The 21,234-nt window shown below is 38.7% G+C and overlaps 2 protein-coding genes across 3 annotated transcripts; both read right to left on the minus strand.

Annotated features, from left to right (window-relative positions):
- Window positions 1–716: 716 nt before the first annotated feature.
- On the minus strand, window positions 717–8,069 carry LOC119731985 (eukaryotic translation initiation factor 4E-binding protein 2-like). The gene is made up of 3 exons (XM_038205327.1): window positions 7,773–8,069; window positions 4,334–4,510; window positions 717–3,917 (listed from the first exon to the last, which is right to left on the minus strand). Exons 1-3 carry the CDS (start codon window positions 7,912–7,914, stop codon window positions 3,880–3,882), a joined length of 357 nt encoding a protein of 118 aa, XP_038061255.1. The 5' UTR covers window positions 7,915–8,069; the 3' UTR covers window positions 717–3,879.
- A 950-nt stretch (window positions 8,070–9,019) lies between these two features.
- LOC119731855 (wings apart-like protein homolog) lies at window positions 9,020–20,772 on the minus strand. 2 transcript variants are annotated; one of them, XM_038205140.1, is made up of 15 exons: window positions 20,673–20,772; window positions 17,853–18,936; window positions 17,369–17,434; window positions 16,851–17,066; window positions 16,468–16,716; window positions 15,759–16,007; window positions 15,370–15,481; window positions 14,854–15,034; window positions 14,077–14,225; window positions 13,633–13,748; window positions 13,206–13,361; window positions 12,518–12,710; window positions 11,672–11,760; window positions 11,431–11,526; window positions 9,020–11,054 (listed from the first exon to the last, which is right to left on the minus strand). In XM_038205140.1, the coding sequence occupies exons 2-15, from the start codon at window positions 18,801–18,803 to the stop codon at window positions 10,989–10,991; spliced, it is 2,889 nt and encodes a 962-aa protein (XP_038061068.1). In that variant the 5' UTR covers window positions 18,804–18,936; window positions 20,673–20,772; the 3' UTR covers window positions 9,020–10,988. The 2 variants fall into 2 exon arrangements, with proteins under 2 accessions (XP_038061068.1, XP_038061067.1); XM_038205139.1 differs by having other exon boundaries at window positions 17,853–18,963.
- Window positions 20,773–21,234: the final 462 nt, after the last annotated feature.

Here is a 21,234-nt window from a genome sequence, read left to right on the forward strand (position 1 = left end):
TAGAAATCCCAAATGAATTTTCAAAATATAATTGTGCTAAATTTGTAGGCGGTAGGTGGAAAAGCATTACGCATGCATCGCGCACGCGCTGCACGTCATTAACAGTGCGCCCTCTATTGGTTATGCGGTAATTTAAAGACTGACGAGGCGCTGTAATGGTGGCGCCCTACAGAGCCGATTGAGAACAAAAGTACATCGGCACATCACAAAATTATTTAATAAAGTGTCACCAAAAATGATCGGCAAAAATTGAAAGGCAGGTAAATTCACAGCTAGAGTGGAATACAACTACCCTTAAGTTTAGAACTTAATTTTATAGGTAGGCCTGCACAACACTTTAGGTTAAAAAGCCAAGCGACTATTATTAAGTTTAAACCAAACTGAAAAAAATGTTTCCCTATTTCCAAAATCGTCCAATTCCTTTTTACGGGATGAAAAATTTCGCGATTCCTGCGGCGAAATTTACAAGAATCATAACAGGCTTACATCGCAACTGTGGAGTGACAGCTGGGGCCTGATAACTTTTCAGAATCTTCTGAAAAGTAAATACAAGACCTAAAGTTGTCATAACGAAAACAAATAAAATATTGAACGTCCGCGCCAAATGAGCGCCGTGGGCCGCGGTCAATAATATATTTCAACTCAAGTACATTTAGAATTAAGAATAACCTTCAAGCTTCACATTTTCAAAATTAGGATTATGACGAATACACCGGTTCTGTACCTCATTCGGGTCGAGTTTTTGTTTTAATACTTCTTTTCATGTCCCAGGTGCCATTACCAATTAGAAAACCGGCTTAAACACAACAAAAATAAACTTACATAGCACAATATTGGCTAGTAACTGATATTTTTGCTTAAGCGATATATAATGTTCAGTAGATTTGTTGGATGTGCACTTTCCATTGCCAAATCCATCATGTTTGACTATAGAGCACATTGCATCAAGTTTATTCATTAATTCATGGAACTTCATTTTTTCCTATTTCCCGCCAAATAATAGACCGATCCACTATACCCCGCCCAACTATATTTTGACCAATCACAGCCGTGAGCTAAGTCCGACATGCAGTGTGGCATTATTGGGGATACATTATTGCCCACGTGCGCAGTGGGCGGAGCCTAACGGGTCGGTCTATTACATTTTTAAAGTAAATACTGTAGGTATGTATGTATACCAGTCACTCATGACAATTGGCAAAATGAAATTTAGAAGTAAAAATGGTGTGCTTTGTGTCTTTTTTCCCCAAAAGAAAATCATTATGACACAGTCTGAGCTGCCATAACTTGGTAGGCATGCCATCAAATACATATTCATGAGCTGGCTCCATTTTCTGATTGGTCGACATTATGGGCATATTTACCAACAGACGACAACATAATCTGTCAAATAATATTCACGAGTTTGACACAGATAGGGTTCATGAATATATATGATTCTGTGGTCATCTGAATCAAATATTGACACAAATCAGACTCACAGTTCAAAGAGATTTTGAAAGAGTTTTAGGAATAAACCTTGCATATTTTAAAATTACCATCCCCCTTGGATTTTGTAAGGAACAATACTAAACTGAACCCTGATCCAACTGCTAGATACATACTGTAGAGCTGCCCAAAAAAAATGAAATGAACCACAGAATTTGGGGACCCTGAAGTGGAAAAAATATAACATTTTCTTCTCTGGATTTTTTACCTTAAAAAAAAAGAGAGAAATGTAATCTGACAAATGACATTACTATCCCCACCCCAAAACTGAATTTCTAAAATATGAAATATTTTACTATGTTGAAAGTAGGCAACATTTGTGCCCGTTATTTATTTTTATACGGGGCACACACTGAGGTGAAAAAAAAATTCAAGAGAAAAATGGATTGAAAAGCAAATTAAAAACTCCTATGTACATCAGTTTATACCTTCAGAATTTTAATTGTGCATATTTTTTTTCCTGGAACATTGTTTTTCGAGAGGAAAAAAACTTACTTGCCTGACTTAATTTTTTTTACTGAGTTCGAGGACAAAAAAAAGAAGCTTACTTCTCTTATGAAGAAATTGAACAGTTGCAAGTTTTTACAATGAAGAAAAATAAATTAATTTAGTTTCATTAGTATATTCATGATTGTTTAGTCATGTGACCATACATGTATATAATTGGGTTAGTGACACATTATATGTACTTTTTCTGATAATGTGTTAAGCCAGTTGCAGTGGCTAGTCAGTTGTGGCTATGGCCAGCTACAGTTTGTGTGTAGAGTACATTATGCCACTGCAAATGGCTTAATGCGTTAAGCTATAGTAAGGTTTATCACGGCATACAAGGGAACTTTGAAGGATGTCTTTAAGATATAAAGTCCATGCTTTTGCAAAAATGGACAGATATATAATGCAAAACTGAGAAGTTGTATTTTGAAGTCCCTTTTGTAATAAGGAAGAAATGTATTTGGTCAGTGAAACATGGGCTCTATATCTTGATTGAAAGTCAAAGTAACCATCAAACTTCCGATAAACATCCTAATATATTTTTAAAAATCCAAATATCCCTGATGTAGTTCAACCTTTTGAATTCAAATCTAGGATTTATTGGAGTCATGCCATATGTTGATTCAAAAGGAAATTTTGAATTCTATAGATGGTTAAAACAAAACCAACTTATCCAGAGTGGTACTTCAGTTTTTGGGCAAATAAGAAAACTTTAAGTCATGTTATTTCATAGTGTAGGACCCGTGTATATATGTGGTTAGGAATATTCAAATTGCTCTATCAAAATAAGGAACAACTTGCAAGAAGATACCATTTTTTATATAAATTGTTTTTTAGTTCGCAGTTTGAAATGTGTATCGAAAAGGTTACAAAATTATGATCAAAAGTTGTTTGTTGAAATGCAAACTTAAGTCAATAGAACAAAATCAAATTGACAGTTTTTACAAATCTTGTCAGAATGTCGTTCAATACAGAATCCATCGCTAAAAGAAATCACATATTTTGACAATATTTCCCTGAATCCTCATTTTGATAGAGCAGGCAATTATTTTTGTTCACAAAAGTGAAAATGAACATACGAATTGACCTATACATTGTATGCCATGCATAGGTTTTGGAATAAATTAATGTTGAGAGGACCATGTAATATATTTCTATGGAAATACTGAAACTCTACTCAGTCGCCCACAGGCGGGCTAAATATTGAAACTGAATAACAAAGTTGCAAAGACCTCAAATAATTCAGTATTAACCTTCTGCATTTATAGGATGAAAAGGTCTGCTCCTGTTTTCAAGGTGGAGTAGAGAAATGACAATCACAGAAACATTTTGCAATTCTATCCATAGTTCTGAGTTCAACTCTGTCGTTGCAAAAGCTGATTATATTTCTGTCCCTGGCTGAAGTGTCATCGCAACAAGTTGGAGAAGATAATCAGGATGCAATAAACTAGAGAAACGTGTCCGTAAAACCAAGCACCGTGTTGAAGTTACCATGGAAACAGCATCCATAACACAAATGTCACTCAACTGGGCGCTCAACTGAATCATTTATAAAAGAAAATCCAGTCTTTTGGCCTGTCTAGGGCATCTATCATTCCAAAAAGAATCATTGGTGCTGACGGATCGACACAATTCAACACGCACAAACACAAACATTGAGTCGCTCAAATTTTTCTACACTGACGCATTCACCGACTTGATAAACTTTCTGTCTTTTCTGAAGCAACTTTGGACGACACTGCGTTATTGCACCGGTTGTTTCCCCATTTTCTAAAGTCCCTCGATTGGAGTGGTGTTTTCTTTGATAATGCCCAAACCCTAACATTCCCCCTGTGTGATTATTTCCCCCACACGAGGGCGGTAGACTACCTGATGAATGCATGCTGCCTGCTCCTTTGCTCAGATGTCCATCTCAAACTGAGGCTCCTCAGCATTATCTAACAATGAAAAGAAAGACATTGTGGAAAATATCAAATTTCAGCATGGTGCCAAAAAAAAAATTATTATTTAATTTTACTCAACTAGCTCAGGTCAAGTCGTAGATTGCATTTTAGAAATATGCAAAAAAGTGTTTCCAAGTGATTTTGTGTTCATTCGCATTCAATTTTTCAAGCAGACCATGTGGAGAGAATTACTGTAAAGTCTCTTGCTGAGGGACACTAAGCACCTAAGGGCTGGAACCTACCTAAATCCACACTCTGCAACTGCACACAAGCACAAAGTTGTAAGATGAGACCCACCGACCATTATTCAGTTTAAAAAACATTGGATGAAGAGAATAAAGTCTTTTGCTGTGGAACACTGAGTATCATGCATTCGAACCAACACCCCTCTGCAACTGAAGACAACTTACCGTTAGTCACTCCCTCTTTGCTGTTTGCACTGCAAGCCACCTGACCGTTGGTCTTGACGGCCTTGTCGGCTTTCACCGTAACACCAGGGATGATGGGAAGGTTAGCTGGGGGTGTCCTGGCTAGAGGCGAATCCCGTAGGTTCATCAGAAACTGCCGCTCATAGATGATACGTGTGCCTACAAGAACCAATTCATCAGTGAAAGGGTCAGTAACAAGTTATTTATGAGCTGAGACCTGTGTAACAAAACTCTCAGAAATTCACCAAATCTCACTCTTGAGATGTAGCAGGTTTTGACTGATAGGTTTTATAAATACCATCCTCTTCCTTATTATACAAAATTTGCTTTTGCTGTTTTTTTCATGAGTGGATGGATTTAGGGCTCAAGCGGTATTTTATGGCAAATATTGTCACACTGACCTGTTTAAAGTTCTGTGTTCGTAGACACTGGAAAACCAAGAAAATCATGATGTTCTTGTAGTCTGGTTTCCCTGACCCTACTTGAGAAGAAACTGAGCAATAGACGTTGGGAAATTGTCAGGTCAGGGAACCAGACTATAGCTGGCTTGCACCCGGTCACGGATGTGTAACCGATTGCAAACAAAATGTGGACTAACTAAATTTGGTAACTTGGGGGCAGTATTTGAAAAAGTCTGGGTTTTTTCCCAACGATTGTTGGCCAACCATCGTTGGAAATTGATCAACAAATTCCACTTTTCTTGAAAGTGAAGGAATGCCAAATGCCATGATTTCACAGGATGCTTGAGACTAGTATTATTCACTTACACTGTTACAGTCCAGTAAGGAATTTCATAGGCCTAATAATTTGGTAGTTTAGTTTTTTTTATGTTTGCAAATGTAGTATAGGCCTATTAGTATTACCTTTAAGTACTGTCTTTGTCCTTTCATTGTACATGTAACTTATCATATATCTTTCTGTCATAAATGTGACCCGCTCTGCAAAAATGAGTCTGATGTCACATTTGAATTCAAGCTTTTGCCATTTAGAAATGGAAACAGTAAAAATTTGCTCAAAATTTGGATTTTTTGTTTTTGTTTTATTTTGGTTGTTTGATAGTTTGAGTTCAAATATCTTACACAAAAATGTAAATATTTTAAGAAAAAGAAGAAAATTATGAATCTTTGGTGCTTTTCTTGGTTAGTTACAGTGTATTCGTCATTTTTCAAAGCCCTTTTTCTCCATTGAGACACTTCTAGCTTTGCAAAAACTTTACAAAATGAAACAAGCACAACAATGCAACCAAATGTCCTAGAGAGGTCCATGATATACCAAATGAAAGCTTATTTCATTCCCATTTTATTAATGTAGTTAACTCAAAATGTCAGTTTTGCCACAACAGACTCATTTTTGCGGAGCGGGTCACAAATTTACCACAATGACTAGTTATCCAGGGCCCTGGACAATGACACAATCTATGGGAAGTCACCATGTGGAGTATGACTCAGCCTTTTGTTTGGGTTATCAAGGTTAGGTCTGTAGCTCAGGTTACTGAAGGTCACATCTGATTGGTTGCACTTTGTAAGGCAGAGCACGCTCTGTGCATGACCTATAGAGGGCGCTGTATGGTTTAATCATGAGACCCAAGTTAAGATACATTGTAAATGGCATACAGTGTGTTCAATCCAGTTTAGCTTCACATAAACATTACACAATATGACTATATGAATGCATATTTAGTCTTGATTGAAATAGCTTTTGTTATTATTATTCAGTATCAGTAACGTGCCGAGTCAAAATATGCAAAGTTTGCCTGCATTTATGCAATTCTACTACGTTGTTAATTTGCATCAAATTTACGGCATCAAAGTGACTCATCAGCCACTTTCATCGACTGATAAAAATTCTCAAATCTGTAGTAATAATTTCTGTAGACTTTGATCTGTCAACAATGCATTGGACTTTACTGCATAGCTATGAAACAATGAGGAATTCATTGTATGCATATGAACAGTCCTTCAGGTATTCACTACCCTGAATAAAGTTTTTGTGTTAATCTTTAGAAATTATGACCACTGTGCAGGGCAGAATATTTACACAGTTATTGCCTGGTATTTCTGATTGGTGACATATATGTTTTTGTCTCTGCTCACAGTAATATAATTGTCTTGTGCACATACCTCTAAAATTTTTAACCTTTTTGTTTAAAACTGTGAAGGTAATTGAGTAATACTTGTATCCATGCCACTATTGTATGCAGAGAGGATGGGTGGGGCTTGGTGTTTTTTGGAAAGTTGCCAAATTCTGCATTTGTGTGAAGTAAAGGTCAACATTGATATGGACGATTAACCTTGAGCTTCCCAACATTTGTACATACAGTGAGGCAAACCAAATCCTCAAAATAAAATCACACACTACACATAAAATAGCACAATAATGCCTATAAACCCCAACAAGTTTTCTCTAGGCACCCTGCCAAATGCAACAAAATGCAACTTGCCTGAAATAGAACCCTGCTAACTGCAACAAATTACAATCTTCAGTGGATTCTGTTGCATTGTGCAGTGAACCCAGTGTACATGTATACTACTAGCCTTGGCATAAAAAAACATGCAACCAAATCAAAAAAAAAATGCAACCAAATCAGTGGATTATGTTGTATTGCCTTGGCACTAGTATTAGTAATAGAAGTTACCCTGCTAAATGCAACAAGATGCAACAAGCACGGGGGCTTGAGTTGGCTGCTAATACAGTATGCAACAACTGTTTACTTTGTTGCGTTTGGTTGCATTTAGCAGGGTTAGGGCTGAATTGTGAAACAACATTGGGACATGTAAACATACTACGTATTGACTTGGCTGCAGTTTGTAGTCGATCAAAATGTTGAATACTGGAAAAACAGCTGGTGGAGTTTGACAGGATTTTTAGAATTTTGGGTTAGTTTTGGAAAATGATTCCCAATATAACTGAAAGCATTGTATCAGAATACTGCATCTTTATCCTCTTAAATTTAATGAAGTTAGATTAACATTTGATTTGAAAAATTTCATCATTTCACTCAAATCAAATTGCAAATGCATCAACAAACATGAAAAAACTTATTGGTCTGAAATTATTTAAGTTATAACTCCTATCACTATTACATGAAAATCCCTGAATAACAATAACATGCATTGTGTGTTTACCTTGTAACTAAGTTCTACGCACTTTTTTGTGCGCTCTATGAATTGGCCGTGTGATTTCATCATTCAAAACAGTCCACGCATAATGTAAACAATGTCAGGGGCCACACACTTGCCCAATCTTTATCGTTCAAATGCTTGAAAAAAATGTTTTACAAATATGACATTAACACGCAAAATTACAGATCTTACAATGTATCTTGCAAGTTTTGGAGCACACGGTTGAATATGTGTTTATTTGAAGGACAAATAATGGATTGGAAAAGTTTGTTTTGATTCGCTATTTATTTTTTTTTTACCTCCGGGGGTTGTTCCAAACATTGTCCCGCCTGGCGTGGTGCTGTAGTCCGACGGCAGCTGGTTCGGGTCGTTCAACAGCACTTTCCTGGTCGGAATTTCCTTGGTTCCGCTCATCTGACGCGACGGTGGCGGGCCTGACATGGTTCCTGGGTCCTTCAAGTTACTCTAGCAGCTGAAATTTGGGGCAAAATGCATGGATTTGGCGCCGAACCAGGCCAGAATTCGCTGTGACGATGTTATGTTTGTCAGGCCTCGCGTCACGAGTCGAGTGCAGGAGAACGGTGTCAAAGGTGAATTTCGTGACGTCACCGTGTTGTACTTTTCCAATCTCCCAAATTAATCAATTATTCATGAACAATTTTACGCATCCCAAATTGTCTGCGTATTTTTTCTAGATACTCATACAAAATAATAATTTCTGAAGATATTCACTCCCGGTTAGTCTATGGTTAGTCTAAATATGACGTTTTGATCATTTGATGGAGCTTCAATGAACATAGTAACCTTCGCGATTTACATATAACTGTATTGTTATTCAAGTATTACGTAATAGGGCAGTTAAACCACATGCGATGCGCGTCATGTCAGCGCGTGGGGGAGTTGGCTGCAAGCAAGTACTCTCGCAGTGGCTGGGTATCGATGTCCAGAAGTTTGGCTTAGGATTTAAAAAAACGAAGAAGACAGTTTTCTTCTTTTTGGTATAAACTATTTTATCAAATATTATATAGACTGATTCTACTATTTTTTCCAAATCCATCGTTATTAAGCAAGCATGGTGAATTTTTTGTAGAAAATGTAGCATTATGGGAAAGAGAAAATATATGAAATTATTATTTTAAGGTTGAACAAAGAAATTGACTGGAGCGGGGTTTGAACCTGCGACCCCCGCATTGTCATTCTGGTGTTTAGAGCACCGGAACGGCAATTCGAAGGTCACAGGTTCAAACCCGTTCCAGTTGATTTCTTGTTCAAACTTAAAATAGCTATAATGCACCTAGTCAGTGTCCCTATGTGGTTTCTTTGAAGTAAATTTTGATCACTTCTTTTCCACATTAATCAGGGTTTCCTTTTGATGGCTAAAAATATGTTCTTGATGAAAGGAAATTTGCACGTTGATGAATTTTGTCCTCATAATAAAAGAATTGTTCCAGTGTAATACCCCAACAAAACTGTCTAATTTAGCTAACTAGACAAACAGGACCGACAACTCTGAAAAAAAAATCTGAAAAGGCATCGAGACAGCAAATGTTGAACTCCTATGATTCTGTTACTTTATTCATCTGGAATCGCCCTTTTTAGTCCTCTCTCCAAGTTACATTTACAACAAGGGTTTATCTATACATTAACAATTACACCACCAACTTTTGTTCCAAAAATTCATAGTTTCACAAATTAATATCTAAACTGGTTGAACCCTAAACCTTACTAACTGTACATACAACCAACTCGTAAGTTATAAACCCTTTCTTGAAGGAAAAAAGACCAAATACGTTCATGTTTTCCCCCAAATTAGAATGAGAAATCATGGCATCAAATTACGGAAAATTTATGTGTTTGATACAAAATGGGATTTTAAATCCATTTTTAAATTTAGCCAGAAAATGGAACCACATATTTGATCATAAATAGAGTAGCCCATTGTATTTACAATTTTTCAAAACAAAATAAGGTCCAATATTATCCCGTTTTGCACAAATTTTGTCGCCTGATTTCAAATTGTTGTCATCCAATTGTAACATACGAACATTACTTTGAGGACTAAAAGGTGGTCAGTTTGAAAGTTAACAAATTGATGGTGTTAACTGACATTGTTTAGGATTCCAAACCACAACCTACACATATAAATTTAGAAGTTTGTCATTTAACTACAACATAATCATGATTAGTGGGCCAAATTAAAAGATATCTTAAAAAAAAAAAAATTGTGACGAAACTCTTTGCTTACGCATTTAAACAACTTCAATCCACAATTGCAAGACAACATTATTTAAAATAATTAAAATGTACACGAAAAAAATAAATGGATCATTATAGGTCACAACGAGTATAATTAATAATCAACATTTACATGTCAAAAACAAAGAAATTCACCTTAAACCCACCCAAAATTACTTTTATGCAATCAAAGTTTCCAAAAAATATAAAGCAGTGCCATCAATAAACATGACAGAGATGGGGAAACTCTATCAGAGAAAATCCTCATTTTGCCTGATTTTTGTGCATGTCCAACAATTTTCCCAAAACACAAAAACAATGTTTTATTCAAAATGAAACAAATGTAACAAAAAAGAGAGACTTATTTCCAATCAATGATTTAAAATATATTGATAATTGATAATAGTGAGAGTTATTACGAATTATTCCCCCGACACATAAAAGTCAGTTCACCCATGAAAGAAGACAAAATGTTTTCATAAAATATGGGCCTATTACCATGAATTATATGTACAATGAACGATACACTTCTGTTTAAATTATCCACATTCAAGCTAATTTACAAAAATAGATAGCTCACCTATAAGGAAAGAGAAATGCAACCTTTTGGAGCCATTATAAAATGGACACACTCCCCCTCCACAGAGATATTATAACCCTGCGTTGCTAGTGCCAGGGTCCGGGATTACACTACAAGGAATGCTTGCCTGGGTCAAACCATTCTATGTCAGGGTATGCTCAGTTTGGCCAATGTGGCCAAAGCAATGCAAACACTTGACAGCACTGCAAAGTGACATCAGAGCTTCGTGTCCCCTTCGGTTCTGGATGATGTAACCACGAAAGCGCCCTCTTGTGGTCAACATGCACCAGGACGTTAGCACGGGATGCAAATTTCCTTCACAATGAATGCCAAACTGTTATGCCTTCATAAAAATGAATTATGGACAGATGTACACAGTGGCAGAAGACTAAACAGTGAAATGAGTTCTCCGGCAGATTTCCCAGCATGCATTGCAACCTCTTAGAAACGACCCACTTGGCTGCTTAAATGCAACATAACTGAGTTTCAATGACGTGTGACCGATATTGTACAGTTAAAGCAAAAAGTGTCTATGAATTTTGAATTTTGCAAATGTGTGTCTTTATGGCGGAACATTTACATACAGTAATAGGTGAACTTCCCTTCAGTTTGGTCATGCTATTTCCCACACCCCTGTTGTTGATGTCCTATCGAAGAGTCCATGATTCAACTGTACACTCTGCTGGACTGTACCACTCAGCTAAAGGTGATCTAATACCTCAATAATCTTGGATATGGATTTACTGCCGGTGTTGCCGGCGGCATTCTGAGGGCAAATAAATTAGAAAAAAATGTAGAAACTTTAGTTAAGTAAGAACACAAGAATTATGTTTAAACAAATAAGAACAGGTTTGACATTTCTTTGAATTTTGTTTGACATTTGACATTTACTTAACCTTTGACATTTGCTTGACATTTGACATTTGCTTGACCTTTCTTTTACCTCTGACAATTGTTTGACCTTAAGCATCTTAGATGATCTAATGTCAGATTAGACATTAAATGACCCTTTGACTGATAACACTAGACAAATATGAATTAGGATGCAAAGATTTAGTACTTTAAATCACATTTTGGTAAGAACTTTGAAGACAAAATGTCTACTGAATTTTGTTGTTGCTTTCTGCTGTAAAGGAACTTACCGTCAATTCAATAAAGGACAGGAACTTCTGTAGCATTTGTACCATGCAGTTGAAATCCCCGTCTGGTAGGAAGCTACGCACGCGAGTAACGTTCATCTGTGAATGTCATCCAATGCATCAAAAGTCATTACATAAGCAAATTACATTCACAAGGGAGATAATCAATCAACAGGTGGACATGTTACACCTTTGTGAAAAAGGGCCCTGAAGGGTTGAACTTCATGGAGAGTTTATGACTTACGTGATTATCCTTGACCAGACATCCAATGAGCAGTGCAGTGTAGGAAGCTACAATGCTGTCCTCCATGTGTTTACCTGCTGTGTGCAGCACTGTCACAAGGAAATGAAAAGAGTAACAATTAAAAAATGTCCCTCCTTTAAGAAAAAAACCTGGTGCTGGATATTTCAAGTATTTTTTTATACAATGGTTTCCTCAAACACTGAGCACCTATAATTCATGCTACACCTATCTAAAACTGTGGGATTTTTCATTGGTGTTCAACTGTCATCTGTGAGGTTAATTTTTCTTGTGAGGTCCTACGCATTCTTGTAAGGTTAGCACTACCTCAGGCAAATTTCCCTGCTAGGTTTTTTTTTCAACTGTCATCTGTGAGGTAATTTTCCTGTGAGGTCCTACGTATTCTTGTGAGGTTTGCACTACCTCAGGCAAATTTCCCTGCTAGGTTTTTTTTCCTTTGCCAGCTTTGTTCACTCACAATTTGCTTCTACTTTAAGTTAGTTTTATACCAAGAGGAAACTGATATGTCTTCAGAAAAAAATGCTGCTTACTTCACTCTTGTTCAAATCTGAAATGCCACAATGAGGTTCCTTCTGCGAGGTTCTGGTATCACCACTGAGGTTGTCATTATTTTACTGTTGGGCAGTTACTATCTCTGCTACAATGATGAGGTTTTACCTATCCACAGACACTGTCAGACCTACTTTTACTGACAGACCATTAGATCTCTCCCTCATGTGAGATCCTAAACTTCCTTTGAGGTGATCATTGTCCACTTAGGGTCAGTTACAACCTCATGTCAAATAACTGGATGAGGTTGTATCTTCCTATTGATATTTCAAGACCTACCTTTACTGACGGACCGTTTGATCTCTTCCTCTGTGAGGTCATTGGGACCTCCTGTCCCTGAGGTTTCAATCTCCACCCATTCCAGACCAGCTTGAGCCTCACTGTAATCCTCATCCTCATCTTCATGAGGTTCCTCGCCTGGTTCTGGCTCTCGCTCGGCGCGAGATGCTGCACGATACCGCTGCATAAACAGCTGTATAAATAAAGTAATGATTATTAGTATACAGTGTGCACATCCACCAATATTGGCCCTCAGGGCATTATATCCTTAACATATATAGAACATTAGAACATGCCTATGACTACATCACTTTCCTGGAGAGAATTATAGCTCCCAAATGCCATTTAGATACAAAAAGATCTGAGGCCAATTTCATAGAGCTGCTTAAGCACCAAATTTGCTTAAGCACAAAAAAGTCTTGCTTAATAAAATCAGGTTACCGGCAAAAACTCTATGCGATTGTTATGCTAAGTAAACAACAGCTAAATACCAGTCACAAGCCATGTACATCACATGGAGTTTTGGCCGGTAACCTAATTTTACTAAGCAATGTTTTTTCGTGCTTAAGCAAATTTTCTGCTTAAGCAGCTCTATGAAATTGGGCCCAGTATAAGTACCCATACATCCCTGGGTAGGAAGAAGCAACTTATGATAAAGTGTCATGCCCAGGGACACACAAATGCTCACCTGTGTGAGTGCTTCTAACGAGCAAACCTCCTCCCTATTTGTAAATTTATCCTTCTCGTCTTTCTGAGCGTCGTAGGAGTAGCTGGTCATCGTGTTGGTCAGGATCTTAGCGTTGCCTGGGCAATGCTCGACAAGGTTGATGAGAACACCAAGACTCTGTTTGAAGAAAAAAAGCTTGATTTGAACCATCTTTATGTGATAGAGCAACAGAGCTCTACCAACTCACAAAATATTTTACCAGAAATTTCAATTGAACTTAATCAAGGTTGTCCAACAGAGGGGGCTGTTTGTGTCACTCTTGAAAGTTGTTTTGTTATTTACAAGCGATGATTGTGTTGTTTTAGTGATCCATGTGATACACTTTGTTCATTATCCCATGAAATTTGTGCTGTTGCAGACATAAATAGTGGTGACGTCTTTGACTTACCAGCACCAGTAGATCAAAGCGTTGGTCGTGGGCGATGTGTTGCGCCACTTGAAGCACACAGAACAAGGTGTTGCTGATCATACCAGATTGCTCCCCTACTTTCATGCTTCCCCATTCTGTAAATAAAAACAAAATTTGAAAAGCAATCATATCATGTTCTGATACTAAAAGGCAGTCCATCCATAAACAAATTTGTTGGGATCCAACAAATGTCGCAATGAAATTTAAACTGTTGATGACATGAAATTTGCTTCACTTCCACTTTTTGCTGAAGTATAATCAAGCCTTAAAATGATTAAACTTGAGATATCAATGCTTCAAATTGTGGCCATGTTTGAAATACTTCACCTCTGGCATTTGGCTGGAGACCAGAGCCAAAGCTGCAATGACAAAGTTTCAGAAATGGCAATTGCTTATACTGACAATTGTATTATTTCTTCTCACCATTATCATGGGTGATGTTCAGCAGAACTCGCAGCAGTGCCAGCAGACACAGTCTCATCTTACCGCCGGGTGTCTTCTCTTTACCAAGGCGTAACGTTCTCTCTTGATCACGGCAACTCTCGACACGCTGAGCACACAAAGGTAACATACTGGAGAAAAAAAACAGACAGATCATGTCATTCTTGTAAGCATTATTCTAAGGTACAGGTTACAGTAGCAGCTCAGAAATGGTTGTCAGCAGTTTATAAAGAACGCTACACCACAGCTTAACTTGCTGGAGTGCAATGTCCTCCACAGTGACAGATGTAAAAGCTATCAAGCAAAGAGATGGAGAGTGTATCAGACGTTAGCAGTGGGCACTCATTCCTTGTCACAGGTTTGCTAGTGTTATCATGCGTGCCCTCGAGTGCATGGCTGCTCACCCCTGTTATAATATTGGATGTCAATGCAATAAACTTAGGCCATTACTTGAGAAAAATTGTGAAGTGCTTCTCTCCACCCAGGAGTAAATGGGTACCTATGAGGGCCGTGATGGTTATTGTGATTGAATTAGCTTCCTTGCGCCTAACAGGCTGCATCGAGCTGCAAACTCCCCAGGGAGCTGAGATGGTATTTGGAATGTTTAATTGGCCCAATGATTAGGGGTAATAATAATGTAAAGTGCTTTGATCTTAGTTTAAAGTGCTATATAAGAACCTGTTATTATTATTATTATAAGTGTACTTGAGGATAAAACAAGGAATGTAAAAACTGTTGTTGTTTAGAGTGAGAGGTTACCTAGCGAAGGCCTTGACTAAGCTACAGTCGTTGAGTTCTAGGAGATACTGTTGATTCTCAGTGTTCAGGAATGTCACATTCTCCAGGACGCGCAGACAGCCACTGAGTCTCTCAATCAGCTCCAAGTTGGCAGGGTCAGTGCCTGGGGTCAAGGTTGCAAGCTTCTCTCCTACTCCTATCACTGGAATGACAAACACATTCCCGATCATTAAAATGATCCAGTCATTATCTTTGACTACACTATGTCTGCCAAAATCATACATGTGGTTTACAGTGTTTGGTGGATTTTGTACAGCCTAGCCACTGTTACTTTACATGGGGCTTGATGTCCTAATTGCAAGCCACCCGATCAGATGGAAAGACAAAAAAAATTACTTAGACTATCATTTAACAGGGCTGGATAGGGCTGGTTAGCTCAGTTGGTTGAATAATGGAGCGTCACTCCAGAGGTCCTGGGTTCATGTCTAGGTAAAGTTATGTCATGATGCCTGATTCGACAGTGTTTGTTCAGCTTACCTGTGTCTGCTATGTGGTCCAGCCCGCCAACTTGACGAAGTTCCTCTTTGAACCATTCACCAGCTCGGCGTGATGTCAGAGACAGTAAGGATTCCATGGCTAAATATTCACTCTGTAACAGGCAAATAAATTTATTTTGAGATTATTTTCTCAATATTTCTTTGAACATTACATGACACGAAACACAAAAAATGGGGACTTACTAGTACCTTTCACGTATAGCTTGCAGACTGATTCATACGTAGGACAGTTTTTTTGGCGTAACTTCAAGTACGACAAGTAATCGCAACAATTTTATAACCATCACGGAATGTTGCTAATGTGACGTAGCTTACTTGCTTTCTTAATGTGTTTTGTATAACCACATTTTTTTGACAGTAAGATCTTACCGACAGACCGTCCAAGTCCAAATCCTTAGCCATACTGCAAGTGTTAGGAACCTCTTCTAGGATACTCCTCAGTTTCTCCTTAGTGCGATCGTAGTCCTGTTTCTTGGTCTCGGTCCACTGATCGGACGTCATCTCTGATTCTACACTGAGCAGCCGCACCAGCAGGTCAAGGGAGTCACGGTCCAAGTCCATGTTGAGACGATCACGGCTCAGCATGTACATCAGACCGGAGGTGCATAGGGCTAGGCTCTGTCAACCAAAATATTCTCTCAATAAAATTCCTGGGTTTAAGGTTGTCAAGTTATTACCTCTTCAGAAACTATTAACCCTGAAGCCCAAGGCTGTTGAAGCTGTGATACATTGTTGATACTTCAAAATCCTAAAAAAGTTCCCTAATTAAATTTCTACCGATAGGAATTATGTCTGGGGTCATGTGAGATAAGAAATATTACGTTGCTACTGACAGAAATTGCGTCCGTGGGCATGTGATATTAAAAATATTACATTGCAACTGACAGGAATTGTGCCTGTAGGCATGTGATATGCTTCAAATATTCATAGTGCAAATCCGTATATATCAAACATTCACTTACTAACATGGACTTTTTTACCTGGAAAAAGTTGCATTTGTTTCTTTCAAACTGTCATGGAGGTGCATTATCAAAATAATAATATCACCTAGAGAGTGTTTTTTCTGATGATGGCTTACCGGGAAGTGATCAGCGTCCCTGAGGGCAGCAAACAGCTTGCTGATGGTTCCGTGAGCTCGCAGGTGAAGACGGAAGGCTGGAGCTGCACACTTCTCAACCAGGCTGATGGTACTGAGACAGCGTGTGGATGTCGAGGCAATCGGTTCTAAGCCATCTCTCAGATACTCAATGTCGTCAGCATACTGCTGACTCTCTCCCGACTCCTGACATTGGGTGGCTTGCTTGACGTGTTGCACCACCGTGTAAAGCTATAACAAAAGTCAAAGATACCATTAATGTTATGATCTTTTTAAAATGATGGAAATACTGTCGGCTCTCCGCAAGTCTATGGACTCTGTGCACAAGTACATGTACCCTCTTAACAGACCTGTTTTACACTTACCCCTTTCTCCTGTTTGTCGCACTTCAGCGAGGTCACGATGGAGTGGTTGACCTTGGTTGGGTAGGTGACCTGTCTGGTCAACCCCTTGGCACCACCTCTGACCCCTGGTCTAGCACCCCGACCGCTATAGCCACTTGTCGATGCCTTATTTGAAGGATCCGACTGCCATTTTTTCAGGGAGGGTTGCGATTTGGGCTTTTCTGCTACGTTGTTTTTCTGTTGAGCAAGAAAAAGGTTGGGGAGTAAAATCGAAGACCAAATATTACAGTGGAAACGATTCATCGTTTCATAATGGAATTAACATAGAAGGGCAAGACACAATCTAATATTTTAGTTTGGCAACTGTATGTACTCCATATATACATTGTCAATATTTTCAAAGTGTTGAAATTATTATTTTTGTGATATCTGAGAGGGAGATATGTTTACATCCTTGAAACGATGGACTACCGACCAATGGAGGAGCTGCATTAGCTCATAAATATGTATGAGTTGTGACTGACCAATGACCAACTTACCTCCGGTTCCTCCGGACTAGTGGGTGCATTCCAGGACCTAGCGTTGTAGCGAGCCTTGGCCGGGGACTAGATAAGGCATGGAAGAAGCAAAGTCCACATCAAAACAAAAGATACAATGTTTATATTCTACAATTTGACAAGTTTGCCCTTTTCTTTCTGCGTTTATATTATACAGGGTGAACTGTTCTTGGGTGTGCATCACAAGTTGGGAAACATCTACAATTTCCTCAATACTGGCACACTAAAAAGCTAAATGTACCGAGGAAGTGTTCTAACAACAACTTACCTGAATAAATTGTTCATAGTAAATGACTGCAGTGGCCTTAGAGGAAGTAATTTGCTTCTTGATCTGCTTTTATATGCAGAATACAATATAATGTAGTTTTCTTCTCAATAACAAACTGATAATCCCTGTGAAATGCGACTACAAATAATGCAATGAATTTTCATGAAACTTAAAATATGGTGATGGAGGAGACTTTACCTTTTTGGGGCTGTTGAAGATTTTCTTAGCATCTTGGTTTTTGTCCTTAAAACCAGCGATTGCATTGGGAGGCTGCAGGCTGTACTCATCGTCCGATTCATCGCTATCTGTGAAATCAAACTCGTCTTTTGAGTTTTCGACTGACGCTAAGTTCACTTGTTCATGCTTGGACGCTTGTGAGGGTTTGCTTGACGTCCGATGGGAAACTTGACTCTGTGCCGTTGTCGCTGTGGGTTGATTGTACTCTCCGTCAGATAGGAGCAAAATGCTGCCTTCTTCGCTAGAGCTGGGCTGGGAGGTGATGGAATTAAGGACTTGCGTCGGCGACATTCCTCCCGAGTTTGGTGTGCTGTTCAGACTATAGAGGGCACTGCTAGACTCAGAGGAATTGCTGACCTGAGAGAGGGACTCCACAGAGTTTGTGGAGGTGGGCTTCGGGTATGGCTTAGCAGATTTAGTTGTGGGTGGGGCTGCTATCGTTCTCATTGCATCGTTTGAATTGGGTAGAACTGAGGTTTGTTGATTGGTAGCCGAGCGATCATTTTCCCCTTGGGGGAGTTTCTTGACATAGCGCATGATAGAAGTTTGCTTTTTCGTTCGGTCGGCCAACGTTATAGGCTTGCTGTTCCCAGATGATCTGGTCTGTATCTTGCTATCAGCGAGAGCTTGGGCACTGCTGGCCCGTGTTTGTCTCAATGCTGGCTGATTATCCAGCCCAGATAACTTATTGGGAGATGTGACTGTCCGCACATCGTTTTTCTTGATTGGTGAGCGTGATGCGTCATCATCACTGCTGAAGCTAAACGGGTCATCGTTACCGCTGTCCAATCGTCTCCTCTTTGGGCTACTGAGTGTGTCTGGCTGCTCAGAATTACGTGCTGACCGCACAGCGTTCCCTGACGTCACCTGCTTCACCACTGCATTATGGGACTTCATTGGGGAGGTTTTCATTTGCGAACCTTTGGTCGGGGAGGAGCGTGTCACTGGTCGCCGACGGACACTGGAATCAGTGAAGAGTTCGTCGAACTGTGTGTTGGAGGTTGTGCCTGCACGTAATGTACGGCTGTAGGTCTTGGAACCATACCTTGGCATAATGATGAGCAATATTGATCTAGAATAGTCAGAATTCAGATTAACCATAGAAACAAATTATTCATAAGGCCTCAGAGTGTATAAGTCTTTTTGTATTTTCAACTGTGCATGCGCACAACAAGGGTTTACGATTTTTTTTTGAGATATATAAACAAAGCAGATGAAAGCACACAAGTCTAGGGGGGATGTGGTAACCGAATCCGCATTCTGCGATTTTCATCTAATCAAAAAGGAGATGGAAACTTTTGTTCGCAAATAAGTTATAGAGCGTGTACAAAACATCGTAATTTAACCATAGTGCCGTAAAAAAAATTGCATTTAGCCTTTCAGGCCTACTGCAAAACAAAAATTTTCTTTGATTTCGTTGGTACGCCGCTATGATTAAGCATGCGTGTGATGAACTGTTCTCTCTTGAAACAAGTCGAAGGGTCATGTGTGCATGTGCGTTGAAATTACAAAACGGCTTATTCAAAACCCTGAAGAAAAAGAACAAATTAATCAAATCACATGATTCTGAGTAATAATCATGATAATCTGGTCTCTTCCTAGTTTCTAAACCCAACACATTGAAACACATTTGGAAATATTTGGGGAAAAATTTTGCGACCTGAAGGCTGAAGCCATGCACTTTCCTAACAATAACATGCCTAGAAAAATTTGAAATGTTTCTCGTTTCTCAGTCCCACTCCCAGATTCATGTTTTCTCATCATTTTTGCAAGGCTTCATTGAGATGAGAAGAAAAAGTGGCGTCAGGTTGCAAAAAAATTTGATAGTGGATATTTTGCCGGAGGTAATGACGGCAAACTAACGATTACTAAAGGTTTGCCGGCGGCAATCCATAGCAACAGAGGGCGCTGTACTCTTTAAAATAGGGCTGAATTATAAGATGTATTAAATTCCCACCAAAAGTTGTGTAGCACGTTTGGTGTAATGGTTAAGCAAAGGCTCTAGTAAGCGGGACGACTCGCGTTCGATTCCGACCGCACCACATTTTAAAGTTTTTTTTTTCTCATCCCCAAATAAATAAGAATATTCTTCTTTTATTGTTTTAACATGTCTCAAACATTTTTTGCAGAGTATTACATTTTCTTTTTCAGATTTGTGGCTCTGGAGGATTTTTTTTTAAAGGGAAATAAAGTCCGAAATTATAAAATGGTCTGAATCCCATCTTGTGAATACGAGGTAACAACGATAATTTTGGCATGGAGCCACACTAAAACTTGTCACCGGAAAATGTTTTAAGTACAAAAAAACAGTAACTGTGCATGTTCAATGCATATCCGGCAAACTAACGTTTACTAAAGGTTTGCCGTCTCCGGCAAAATATACACTGCCTTTTTTTTTTAAACGCCATGACTGCCTAATTTCCATTTTTCTTATTTTTCAATCCAAATTCTCATCATTTCAACGAAACCATGATAAAGTTATTCACATTTTAGTAACACTACAGTGATAACGCTAGTTATGTTGAAGCTTTTCGTGAGTTCGTTCCATGCATTCGTGTCCGGAAATCATCGTGGCACATATTGTGGGGAACGAACACAGTTGAACTTGCAACATTTGCAAGGAAAACGAACGCGGTGGCAAAAAAAACAGTCACTGAGTCAGACAACTTTCACGCATGCCAGTTAAACAAATTCAAATCATTACGCGTTTTTACCAGAACAAAATTCCTAAAATTTGACGCGTTATTTATCAGTGATGAATTCCCGCTATTTTACACTTACCGCAATTGCTGATTTTGTCACGTAACAAGAAATCGACGGGAAAGTTTAACTTCCTTTGTACAGAATGCATCGGCCAAAATCACCATGAAATACGAGGCATCTATGCATCACGACCTATGAAGCTAAACCACGGATGGTTGCGCTCCAAATGCGCATGTGCAAAGCAATACTAGTCTGTTTTCAGTCGTCTTTACCTACTATAGTGTGTATATTTTCCTGTAGGAGTCGTGAATAATTGGTAGGTAAAGATGGTATGACGACAGAAGACATATTAGGTAGGAAAGGGTAGGAAGTTTCTTTTTTAAATGTGAAGTTGGTTTTATTCCATGACATTATGTTTTGGAGGAAAACACAAAAGTGAAGCTGATTTTGTTGTTTGAATATTCATTAAAAATCAGGCCCCACCAATCCCGGACAGATGTAGTGCGCTACCTTACTTTTTTATGAATATTCAAACATCACTGCTTTTTGACACTTGTGATTGACAGTGCATGCTTGCTACGTACGTGTACTGTATGTACTGGACGTGCACACATGTTAAAGCCTTGGCATATAAGTCAAA

Source organism: Patiria miniata, unplaced genomic scaffold (genome assembly GCF_015706575.1).
Source record: "Patiria miniata isolate m_02_andy unplaced genomic scaffold, ASM1570657v1 HiC_scaffold_24, whole genome shotgun sequence".
NCBI lineage: Eukaryota > Metazoa > Echinodermata > Asteroidea > Valvatida > Asterinidae > Patiria > Patiria miniata.

Bases quoted from the DNA above. Each gene is read 5' to 3' on its own strand.
- LOC119731855 (XM_038205139.1), bottom strand. From the start codon at position 18,944: ATGCCAAGGTATGGTTCCAAGACCTACAGCCGTACATTACGTGCAGGC. The intron at 15,482-15,758 runs GTAAGATCTTAC...TGCCTGTTACAG, and splicing joins TGGACTTGGACGGTCTGTCG to AGTGAATATTTAGCCATGGA. The intron at 14,226-14,853 runs GTAACCTCTCAC...TTTTTTCTCCAG, and splicing joins TTAGTCAAGGCCTTCGCTAG to TATGTTACCTTTGTGTGCTC.
- LOC119731985 (XM_038205327.1), bottom strand. From the start codon at position 7,914: ATGTCAGGCCCGCCACCGTCGCGTCAGATGAGCGGAACCAAGGAAATT. The intron at 4,511-7,772 runs GTAAAAAAAAAA...TGGTTCTTGTAG, and splicing joins GTTTGGAACAACCCCCGGAG to GCACACGTATCATCTATGAG. The intron at 3,918-4,333 runs GTAAGTTGTCTT...TTTCATTGTTAG, and splicing joins CAAAGAGGGAGTGACTAACG to ATAATGCTGAGGAGCCTCAG.